At 44.6% G+C, this 12,398-nt stretch overlaps 1 protein-coding gene across 6 annotated transcripts in view; it reads left to right on the forward strand.

The window, feature by feature from the left end:
* Positions 1-12,398, forward strand: part of LOC109894597 (connector enhancer of kinase suppressor of ras 3) — a 90,378-nt gene that overhangs the window by 27,295 nt on the left and 50,685 nt on the right. For all 6 annotated transcript variants that reach the window (XM_031829062.1, XM_020488199.2, XM_031829061.1 and 3 more), the window contains 5 exons: positions 1,668-1,870; positions 2,888-2,975; positions 9,880-9,921; positions 11,104-11,223; positions 11,430-11,489. In XM_031829062.1, coding sequence (XP_031684922.1) covers positions 1,668-1,870; positions 2,888-2,975; positions 9,880-9,921; positions 11,104-11,223; positions 11,430-11,489 — 513 coding nt within the window. The remainder of the gene's footprint in view (positions 1-1,667; positions 1,871-2,887; positions 2,976-9,879; positions 9,922-11,103; positions 11,224-11,429; positions 11,490-12,398) is intronic.

A 12,398-nucleotide genomic window follows, 5' to 3' on the forward strand; every position in this document is an offset into this window, starting at 1 on the left:
ATGGCTTAGTTTCAAAAGCCACTCTGTTTTGGTTCAACACAGTTGCTGTGTCTTATAATGGACAAGTGTGGGGTTTTAGAGCATCTGAGATAGTTATATGCACCTTCTCTCCATCTCTTCTCCTAGTATAAATCTGCTTAAGGTTCCCATAATGACCTCAAAATCTCTGTCTCGTGGACCTCTGAAAGAGCCATTTGGATGTTTGATTTGCCAACTGAGATGTAGGAAATGTAACATGCTCTATCAGTTTGCACATATGGCTTCTGCCTCAGCTCCATGCAGCTCCGTGGGGACGACTTTAGGGTGAGGTAATATATAATCGGTTCCTGATAAAATGCTCCTGATATAAAACGGCAGCTGAGTGGAGTTAGCCGCTGATCACTTGCAGGTTTCCTCAGTGTGGAGCAGGGCGGAGCGAGCGCAGGCTATTTTCTGATCTTTAGCGTGTTTAGCCGTTAGCGTGCCAGTCGGGCTGAGGCCAGAGAGGCTGGCAGGGATGCAACACCATGTGAGCTGATATTTGCCAGAACAGGAGTTTAGGCTACCCCCCCTCTCCGTCTCCTTTAACTAGCACTCCACTCCAAACACATTCTTTCCGCAATATTTAAGTGGAGCGTGCGTGAGTTGCCAGGATTAGTTACTAAATTAAGCCATCCTAAATTAAGCCACTAAGCAGAGCCGGCAGCTGACTGACGTCACAATGAATGTGGCCATCGTGGTGTTTGATGAGAGCATTAGTCTGAACCTGACCATAGGTCAGTGTTAAATCCAATGCTCCCTGAGATCAGGCACATTGCTCGCAGTGAAATGTACTGCACAATCCGATTTTAGGTGATGAACTCACCATATGACTAACTGTAGCTATGCGCTATGATGAAGGCTTTGTGAGGCGCTGCGGATGCTTACGTAAAGAAATGCTACTTGGCCTGCTCATACTGTACTAACAATGTACATCTAAAGCTTTATTTCATACAAAATATCCCTGTAGTAGGAGCAGAGCTAGGGACCAGCAGGTACAGGATACAACTTTGGCCTCAAATAAGGGATTTCTTTGGCCATTAGGAGGAATTATATATTATAGGTATTTTCTGTGTCGTAAACTCAAAAGATAATATTTTTCTACACAGTTTGAAGTAAAAACTAGGTTGGGTGTGTCCGTCAATCATTTGCCTAATCACTTCCCCTGGAGCAGCTCAGCGAGGTCAGGGTTGTAAGGGCAGTAGGAATAAACAGTCGACAGAGCAGTAGCCTAAGCACACACAGATCTGTGGCCAGGCTTACACGTCTGCCCTCAACTTACTGGCTCAGGAATGAAAACTTTGCTTGCTTGATGGGAATCAGGTGATGGCACGTGCACGCCTCTCTCCCGAGGGTTGAGCCAGACGTGCCTGAAGAATGCAGGGGAATTTCTCCCCAGAGGTGCCGGTAGAGACATGGCCTCTTAAATCATGCGTCCTTAGCCCATTACAATTAATAACCCACATTTACTCTGCAGGAAACATGTTTGTCTGTGAAATGAAATCCAGAGCCATAAAAATCGGGAAAAACAGTTCTGATCAGGAATGCTTTGTCCCAAAAAATGATTTGACGTTCACTGTAATCACATAAAACAAACTTTAACTTTGATATATCAAGCTCAACTCTTCTGCTCTTTCTTCCCCTCTCAGAACTATGGAGTGGAGACAGACAATCTGAAGGGTCTGGTGGTGAGGATGAGAGCAGCCACCAACAGCCTGCACATGTCCACGTCAGACCGCAGGAAGAGCCCGACATACGACGGCAGCACCTCCAGGAAACTCCCCAACGACTTCCTCACCTCCGTGGTGGAGCTCATCGGAGCTGCCAAGAGTCTCCTGGCCTGGCTGGACAGGTAAGGCCTCGCACAGGATTCTGGGAAGGCTGTCCCCACGAGCAAAAAACATTCAGTGTACTCTATTTGTATGTACAGAGTAGGGTTACCATGGTAACTTTGCATAGCTGTCCTAGCTACATAAAGTCTTATATATACATTCAAGCTCCTGGACTGCCGTTGGGGTTAGCTGTAATGTTAGTTTTTCCAATGCATAGGAGTCATTAAGCTCACTGAATCACCTCATGACTAGAATATACTGCTACGCTACACATTACAGGCATTGGTTTCTCCTCAGCCTCTACAGACTATAGCAGAAACACAGCTCTTCTCTCTCAGGAGAGCCTTCTAGAAAGGGTTTGAGGACATATAAATGAAATTGGATACAGTCTGGTGGGTTTCCTCTACCTCTGTCTAGAGAATATCCAGATGAGCTGTAAGAACCTCCAGAATATCCACATACTCTACTGCTCATGTACAATGCTTGCTTTATTTTCCTAGCATTTGTTTTAAAGATCTCTCTCCCCTTCTGTCAGTTAAAACTAAACCAGGAAGTAGTATTAATGTTACCATGTTGACCTTCGCAGCTGAAATGATTTGTTTATTTTCTGAGGTTTGTTTCAAGATCAAAAGTGTGTTGTGAATACTTCTCCCAACGTATTTGGGGGTGGCATGGTGTTGAGGGGCTAGCGGTAGGAGATGTGTTTTGGAGTTCAGGGGTGGGTATTTTAGAGAAGGAATGGAGGAGGTGGCCCAACATGGAGACAGACTGTGTTCCGTCCAATCATTGTCTGTGGCCACAGAGCCTTCTATCCTAGGCACACGCAAAGTAGAGCAAGGTTCACCAGTACTGTTGTTTTCCTTATTAACAGCCTCCTAGAGGTGGCTCTGTTGCACTGTTGTCCCACTGTGATGTTTACTCCCTTATCCAGCTCTCCTGACTGCTACTGAATATCAGTACGTTTAGGGACAAGACCCGAACCTTAGAATGTAATGATAAAATGGCATCTCAATCTTTTCTCTCCTCTCTTGTTGCAGGACGCCCCTGACTGGGATCAGTGACTTCACCAGCATCAAGAATAAGATCATTCAGCTGTGTCTGGACCTCACCACCACAGTTCAACAGGTTGGCATGTTGCTCTCTCGCTGGCTCTACCTCCCCTCTCTCTTGCTCCAGCTCCCTCTCAACAGTGCACATGCAGCATGCCCCTGGAAAAATCACACCATAGCTCTTTCCACTCAGGGCAGCCTGGTCTGAGGGCAGACACAAATGGGATTTAAGTCGAGGGGCAGGGGGTTATGAACATCGCAAGCCTGCTTCTGCTGTTTTGTTTTTGGTCCCCCCCCCTCAGGTTAGCTAATGAGGAGACCACAACCATGGTGGTGTTTTAACGGCAATTGCAACCACTGAGTTTACACTTTAATGAAAACCTCTGGCGCTCTTTTAAAAGCATCTGCCAACATTATGCGTCCTGCATTATTCCCCCTGCCATGTGGTTTCTGTTTGCCTGCTGCAAGATGTTCACAGTGGGAGAGCATACTCTCTGTGTTTACGTCCTCTGGAGGGTTAATGCACAGTGGGTTAAGGTGGTACATTGATCTCCTTCACTGACACACATTAGATGTTTACCTCTCCTTCACTGACACACATTAGATGTTTACCTCTCCTTCAATGACGCATATTAGATGTTTACCTCTCCTTCACTGACACACATTAGATGTTTACCTCTCCTTCAATGACTCATATTAGATGTTTACCCCTCCTTCTCTGACGCACATTAGATGTTTACCTCTCCTTCTCTGACGCATATTAGATGTGTACCCCTCCTTCTCTGGCCCAAATGAGATGTGTACCCCTCCTTCTCTGGCCCAAATGAGATGTGTACCCCTCCTTCTCTGGCGCATATGAGATGTTTACCCCTCCTTCTCTGGCGCATATGAGATGTTTACCCCTCCTTCTCTGGCGCATATGAGATGTTTACCCCTCCTTCTCTGGCGCATATGAGATGTTTACCCCTCCTTCTCTGGCGCATATGAGATGTTTACCCCTCCTTCTCTGGCGCATATGAGATGTTTACCCCTCCTTCTCTGGCGCATATGAGATGTTTACCCCTCCTTCTCTGGCGCATATGAGATGTTTACCCCTCCTTCTCTGGCGCATATGAGATGTTTACCCCTCCTTCTCTGGCGCATATGAGATGTTTACCCCTCCTTCTCTGGCGCATATGAGATGTTTACCCCTCCTTCTCTGGCGCATATGAGATGTTTACCCCTCCTTCTCTGGCGCATATGAGATGTTTACCCCTCCTTCTCTGGCGCATATGAGATGTTTACCCCTCCTTCTCTGGCGCATATGAGATGTTTACCCCTCCTTCTCTGGCGCATATGAGATGTTTACCCCTCCTTCTCTGGCGCATATGAGATGTTTACCCCTCCTTCTCTGGCGCATATGAGATGTTTACCCCTCCTTCTCTGGCGCATATGAGATGTTTACCCCTCCTTCTCTGGCGCATATGAGATGTTTACCCCTCCTTCTCTGGCCCATATGAGATGTTTACCCCTCCTTAAAAATCAGCAAACATTCCATGTTAAATGTGTGTTTTGATTTGACCATGGGTTGTCGGGTACTATTTTTATCAGATTTATAGAATTAATATTTCCAGTTTGTTGTCCGAACTTTTGTTGTCCGAGCTTTTTGACCGTTTTTTCCCCCCAGGGTATCCCAACCATTGCCAACCGCCTTTACATTTTACAGCCATAGTGAAAGTGGCTATTGAGATTGCAGGTACTGTTTTTGAAGGGTTATTTTATAGAGTACATTATGTTCCCAGGGTGCTGATTGCCTTGCTGACGTCTGGGATTTCAGAGCGCGGGTGATTAACTGTGGTGAGTCTCACCCTGGGTGTGGAGGAGAAGGAGTGGGGAGTTGAGTGGAGGCATTTCCCACAAAGGTGTTTGAAGTGAAAGGTTTTTGTGTGGAGTGAGCCATGTACTCCAGGGCTGCCTGTTGCAGCTGTACTGTAGTGTACTGTAGCAGACATCTTGGCCTTGATGGCACTCAGCTGTGAGAGACCCAGGTGGATATGTCTTCAGTCCATCCAGGGGCCACCTTATCCTGTCATAGACACATGCAGGAAGATACCTCCAATGCTCTCACAGACCTGTGTATCTGACATAGGCTTTAGACACTCCTGGACTCTCCCATCCCAACAGATTTTGGGTAGGTGTTTGTCTGATGAAAGACCAGGCAGGTGCTGAGGGGGAGTGTAACTGTGATTTTATGGTGTGGGCATGCTTCATGAGGTTACACAGCCTGTTAATGAACCTCCGCCAAGAACAGGGCTTTAAAGATGGTCGCTTTATGTCCTTCTGCCTGAATGAACTCGATGTATACACACACAATCGAGCATAGCAATGAAACGGCAAACATGCTGCCATTGCAGCCACCTCATCTGACCCGTGAGGTCAGAGCTTGCTCTGTCTTCCTGCATAAAGGATCAAAAAAGGTGTGGGTAACACTCAGTAAAGAGGTGGAGAGACATTGTAGGAGGAAGGGAAGTCTTGAGGGCAGGTCTGAGTCCTCACATTGTGTTTTGATTTCTTGTTCTGTAAGATCCTGTTCATTTGTCCAGTCTGGTCAGCTGTGTAACTGGCTTCTTGTTGAACTGGTGTCCAGCAGCCTTCTCTTTTTGCCACTTCATCGCTTGGCTGGACAAATTGTCTCTGGTTACAGATCAAAGGCTGCAGGGCCGCCTGGGGAGTCATCTGATCCTAGTCTGCTGTGGGAGGACCACCATGGCATGAGGAGGCTGAGGATCGGCTGCTTTACCCAGGGAATCTTTCCTCAGTCTTTCACTCTGATCTTGGTTTCCATCTGGCTTTTGTATGAATACTGCTTCTGTTCTGTTTTTCAAAGTTTGATACTTCAAGGGATTGTCAAAAAACACAGATCTGAAAGATTATGCCAACAAGCATTATATTCACATTGTGATCATTGGCTACTTTTGATATAAAACAGTCTGCATGTAAGAAAGTAGTTTATTATGATACTGCTTTTGACCTCAAACCTACTAAATCTGTCTTTTTAGCATATCTGTTTTTGGCATGAAAAATGCATTTCAGCTTGACGTATTCATCCAAATATAGACCTATTTATGGCAAATATATGCCAGCTTCTGATGGAGGTCATGCCAAATTCCTTTCAAAACCACCACACGTCCTTGGCCGTGTAGGACAGTAATTGAGGGGAAACAACATAGTTTTGGTACCAAAACTGAAACCGTATTTTATGCTTATTAGTTTTCCTCCATGTTTGTTCTGGTGGTTTCACTAGTTAAATTTTTATTTATTTATGTGCATCGGTATCCCAAAAGAAAACATTCAGCTCAGTGCGGATCATAAGATGATTCCATAGAGAGAGACTGCTGGAAAAAACTCTTGGCCCTAAAGAACAAACCAGTGCTGTAGTCCGCCTCTTTGGTTTTCACATTCACCCTATCCCAGTCTCCTGTCCCCATGTGCTTCAAGGTGGCCACCATTGTTCCTGTACACAAGAAAGCAAACGGAACTGAACTGACTATCACCCCGTAGCACTCACTTCTGTCATCACGAAGTGCTTTGAGAGACTAGTCGAGGATCATATCACCTCTACCTTACCTGTCACCATAGACCCACTTCAATTTGCTTACCGCCCCAATAGATCCACGATGCAATTGCCATCACACTGCCCTATCCAATTTGGAAAAGCGGAATATCTATGTAAGGATACTGTTAATTGACTATAGCTCAGTATTCAACACCATAGTACCCTCCATCTTTTAAGCTCGAGGCCCTGGGTCTGAACCTGGCCCTGTGCATCTGGATCCCGGACTTCCTGACGGGCCGGCCCCTGGTGGTGAAGGTAGGAAACACCATCACCACTTTGCTGATCCTGAATACTGGGGCCCCAGAAGGGTGTGTGCTCAGCCCCCTCCTGTTCACCCATGACTGTGTGGCCAAGCATGCCTCTAACTCAATCATCAAGTTTGCAGACGACATAACAGTGGTAGGCTTGATTACCAACAATGACGACACAGCCTACAGGGAGGAGGAGAGGGCTCTGGGAGTGTGGGGCCAGGAAAACAACCTCTCACTCAACGTCAACAAAACAAAGGAAATGATTGTGGACTTCAGGAAACAGCAGAGGGAGCACCTACCTATCCACATCGACGGGACCGCAGTGGAGAAGGTGGAAAGCTTCAAGTTCCTCTGCGTACACATCTATCAAGTGTTATTGGTCAAATACATGTGTTTAGCAGATGTTATTGCAGGTGTAGCAATGCTCAGACAGTGCAGTAATATTTAACAAGTAATATCTAACAATTTCACAACGTATACCCGATACACACAAATCTATGCAAAGTAATGGAATTAAGAATATATAAATATACGGATGAGTAATGTCAGAGCGGCATAGACTAAGATACAGTAGAGTAGTATAGAATACATATGAGATGAGTAATGCAAGACACTTAAACACTTATTAAAGTGGCCAGTGATGTCAAGTCTATGTATATAGGTAGCAACCTCTATGTACAGTGTGGCGAAAGAGGCCAACAGCACCTCTTCAACCTCAGGAGGCTGAATAAATTTGGCTTGGCATCTAAAGCCCTCACAAACTTAGGATGCTCTCAATTGTGCATCTATCAGGCTGTATCACTGCTTGGTACGGCAACTGCACCGCCCGCAACCGCAAGGCTCTCCAGTGGGTGGTGTGGTCTGCCCAATGCATCACAGGGGCAAACTAGCTGCCCTCTAGGACACCTATAGCACCCGTTGTCACAAGAATGCCAAAAATATCATCAAGGACAACAACCACCCGAGCCACTGCCTTTTCACTCGGCTGTCTTCCAGAAGCAAAATCAGTACAGGTGCATCAATGCTGGGACCGAGACACTGAAAAACAGCTTCTATCTCAAGGCCATCAGACTGTTGAATAGCCATCACTAGCACAGAGCTGCTGCCTATATACAGACTTGAAATCACTGGCCACTTTAATAAATGTTTAAGTATCTTGCATTACTCATCTCATATGTATTCTATACTACTCTACTGTATCTTAGTCTATGCCGCTCTGACAGTGCTCATCCATATATTTATGTTCTTAAATTCCATTCCTTTACTTTGCTTAGATTTGTGTGTATCGGGTATACGTTGTGAAATTGTTAGATATTACTTGTTAGATATTACTGCAATATCTGAGCTAGAAACACAAGCATTTTGCTACACCCGCAATAACATCTGCTAAACACTTGATAGATGTCCGCACACACAAACTTTACTACGAGGATACAAATCCTGGCTCCTCAAGTTCTTGTTTGCACAATTGTCCCAGCGTCGTTAGGGTTTGGCCGGGGTAGGCAGTCATTGTAAATAAGAATTTGTTCTTAACTGATTTTCCTAGTTAAATAAACATACTTTTACTGCAGGAGAGACTCGCCTACCTAGCAATCAGAATCACCTTTACATTTACATATACTCAGAATTGTACTTGGTCATATGGTGCTGCTAGTGATAGACAACATTTAGAGAAAGAATACAGACAGCATACATTATATACAACTAGGTAGTGAGCATAGAGCTATCAGAGAATGAGCAGATATACAGTGGACTATACAGTGGACTAAATGCAGAGAGATGAACAGAGTGCAAGTGTAGTTATTTAGTGTACAGTTCAGAGATGGCTTGATGTGGTATGCAGCATAGAGTGCATAGTCCTTTGGTCTCTGTGGGCCAGATGGTTGGTTGGTGAGGTCCACTGCCCAGGGAAAGAAACTTTTCGGATGGTGGGAGATTTGGGTCAGTGACCTGAACCGCCTGGGGTCAGCAATGTAGTACATCCGCTTGTGTGTCTTCTTGGTGACTGTTCTGATGTTGTCCTCCCACTTGAGGTTGTGGGAGATGATGGTTCCCAGGAATTAGAGTTTTTCAGCCGTGGTAACAGCTGAGCCATTCATCTCGAAGGGGAGAAGGTGGGGGATGTTTTCTGAAGTTAACCGTCTCCACGGTTTTGTCTGTGTAGAGTTCTAGGTTATTGTGACTGCACCAGGCCTCCAGCCGGTCATCTCTCCATGATACATGGACTCATCGCCGTCGGTGTTGAGACCGACCAGTTGTATCATATGCAAACTTCAGTAGTTTGACAGGTACAGTTATCGGTGTTGAGGTGAGAACACGTGTCCTTGTGGCCCTCCGGTGCTGAGGGATAAAGAGTCCGAAAAGGTGTTTTTTCAGCTTCACGTGTTGCGTCCTTTTGGTCAGGAAGTCAATGATCCTCTGACCGATGGAGCCGGACACATTCAATTGGGAGAGTTTGTCTTGTAGTGGTTCTGGGATGATGTTATTCAACGCAGAGCTGAAGTCCACAAACAATATCCTTGCGTATGTCTTTGGGTTATCAAGGTGTTTTGAGGATGTAGTGTAGGCCCATGTTGACAGTGTTGTCCACAGACCAAGAGAGGTTTTGAGATGGGACAGTACCAGGCGATCAAAGGTTATGATGACTGAGTTGTTAGAGGATCAAAAGTTAGAGGATGAAATGCATGGGAACCCAGTGCTAAACAGTGTTTTTTTGTTTTGTTTACTGAAGTCAATTAAAAAACTAAAATGGTATAATATGGAATTGGATACGGGTTTTTGGTCACCTTGAAGTTAGATTATATGGTTTCTACAGTGTAACACTTTGCCGCCTCCAAGTTGTGTTTTCTAGATGCAAGGTTCCTTCATTTACACTACTCTATAGTTTACTGTAACACCACACCACGATTTGCAATTATATTGTCCCCAAGTTCATATGGAGATGTAATTTGACTCTGAAAGCTATTTATTTGAGGCCATTCTCCATCTCCCACAGTCCTATATCTGGATCTTTGATTATATCATATTTACTGACTCATTATACTTAGTAAATAAAAACTATATTTTTGGGGAAAGAACCTCTTCCTGTTTGTTGATGGAGTATTGAGAAGGCCGCCTATCTGTCTCCTCCACAGGACTATACTGTTTACGAGATGGAAGAAAAGATCCTGGAAGTTGTAAGTATATCTCCTCTCTTTAGAATGAGTTCCCACCTATGGGAGCACTCAGTCTGTTTGAACGTTTGGGTAGATGTTGATCTCTGTCTTATATGGAGATTAGGTGGCATGCTTTCAGCGCAGTCTCCCTCTGAGTTAATAGTGCAGGCAGGGCCATGGGCTTGGGCCCTCTGGTAAAAGAGGCGGCTAAAATACACCCAGCCATCAATCAGTGTTTCCTGTCACTGACAGTCCAGACTCTACAGCTCACACTGAACTTCCTCCCTCTCAGACACTGTCGGTGAACTCTGCTGCAGGAACACACACAATAGCTAGATCTCAATCTCTACACTGTTTAGAAGTCTTCTCCATGTTGAACTTGTTGTTCAAATAAGTGCACCAGAAAAACTATTGTAGTTACAGACTGGTCCCTATCTATGGTGAATATTCTGAAGTGTGTGAGTAGCATTTCATTGATTCTGGTTTGTTTACAAATTCCTGTCAAGGGATCTAGTTATAGACTTGTGTGGTCAACACAAAATTCAATTAGAGCTAAAATAAGGTTGGTTCAGTACATCAGTTGGTTTAACTCGTGTCCCGTCCGCATCTGTATGTAAGCACTAATGTGTTGTGCGTGTTTTAGGCATGATGCTTGTTACTCGCCTGAAGAGAAAGCTATTTTTTTTCTCAGAGCATCACTAAAATGCCCCCACTAATGATGACAAGGTGGTGAGATTGTCCATAATGACCTAGAATGGAGAAGAGGGGGGTAGGTGGATCCCCCGCATGTTCTCAGGCTGTATCTGAAGCTGAAGAACCAGCTAATGTTAACGTTAATGACCCTCACCCCTCATTTCTCCCCTCTTCCCTGGGGGAGTGTGATAATTGCCCCAGAGTGACTGACTGTTCTTGTCACCTGACTGCCTGGCCGACCTGCCAGCCCACCCCTCTAACACAGCCACAGACACAACACCTCTTAGGTGACAGGCGGTAGCTACAGAATCAGTCACGTGACGGGACATTACATTACTGGGTTGGTCGTGTAATCACAGCCATCAGGAAAGAACATTGAGTCACTGGAACAAGCAACGAGATGAGATGGATTCATGAGATTCCATTTGATTTTGTTTTCATTCTTTGGGTTGTTTGTTTTGGTTTTCTTGCGTTGCTTAAAAGGGTCCCCTCTGATCTTTCTCGTTCCAGTCCAAGGTTCTGAACTGTATCTGTGACCAGACCGTGAGAACCACCTCTGACCCTCTGATGAGCCAATCAGCATGCTTGGATGAAGTTCAGCTCAACAACCTCAAGCCTGGGGAGGGACTGGTGAGGAATGCTGCCTGTTTTCAGTTTAACCCCAAACCATCTAGACTACTAGCTCGGTGTGTCTGGACTACTAGCTCGGTGTGTCTGGACTACTAGCTCGGTGTGTCTGGACTACTAGCTCGGTGTGTAAGAAAGTTGAGCTCCAGACAAACTCTCAACCATCTCACAAATGATAATTCATGTTCCTCATGTTCATATTTGTACAGGGTATGTACATCAAATCCACCTATGATGGACTTCATGTCATCACGGGCACCACAGAGCATGTAAGTATAGTGGCCTCAGAGGAATACTTGAGTATATCCTAGTGAACACGCCGTCCTAGTGAACACCATCCTGGTCAACGCGCCATGTTTCAATATAAATCCAGTTGGTATAGCAACTCTTAATATTATGTGTAAATACTGGCTGCCATGTGCCAAGTTCAGAGGGGGAGACAGTCAGTGGTATAAAGTACTTAAGTAAACATCATTTAAAGTACTACTTATGTAGTTTTTGGGGGTATCTGTATTTTACTATTTATATTTTTGATAACTTCTTAATTTGATTTCAATACATTCCTAAAGAAAATGATGCACTTTTTACTCCATACAATTTCTCTGACACAAAAGGACTTACATTTTACATTTACTTAGTTACATTTTGAATGCTTAGCAAGACAGGAAAATAGTCTAATTCATGCACTTATCATGAGAACATTCCTGGTCGTCCTTACTGCCTCTGATCTGGCAGACTCACTAAACACACATGCTTTGTTTGTAAATTATGTCTGAGTGTGAGTGTGCCCCTGGCTATCCGTATATAAAAAATAATTGGGCCATCTGGTTTGCTTAATATAAGGAATTTGAAATTACTTTTGATACTTATATTAAGTATATTTTAAACCAAATACTTTACGTAGGAATATTACTTTTACTTGAGTCATTTATTTTATTATCTTTTAATTGTATTATCTTTACTTTTTAAGTATGACAATTGGGTAGTTTTTCCACCACTGGGGACAGTTAAGGGTGGGCTTCAAACAATCCATCTCCTTTACAACCCACCCTGCCGCCCTCCTCCCATGTGAAGGGTGGTCGAGGGCAGAAGTGTTTACCCCGGAGCAAGGATATCAGTGTAAATGTGTTTACCAAGCAGTGAAGAGAGGGATGGAGTTTTGTATGGGTTGAATAATA

This window comes from Oncorhynchus kisutch, linkage group LG7 (genome assembly GCF_002021735.2).
Source record: "Oncorhynchus kisutch isolate 150728-3 linkage group LG7, Okis_V2, whole genome shotgun sequence".
NCBI lineage: Eukaryota > Metazoa > Chordata > Actinopteri > Salmoniformes > Salmonidae > Oncorhynchus > Oncorhynchus kisutch.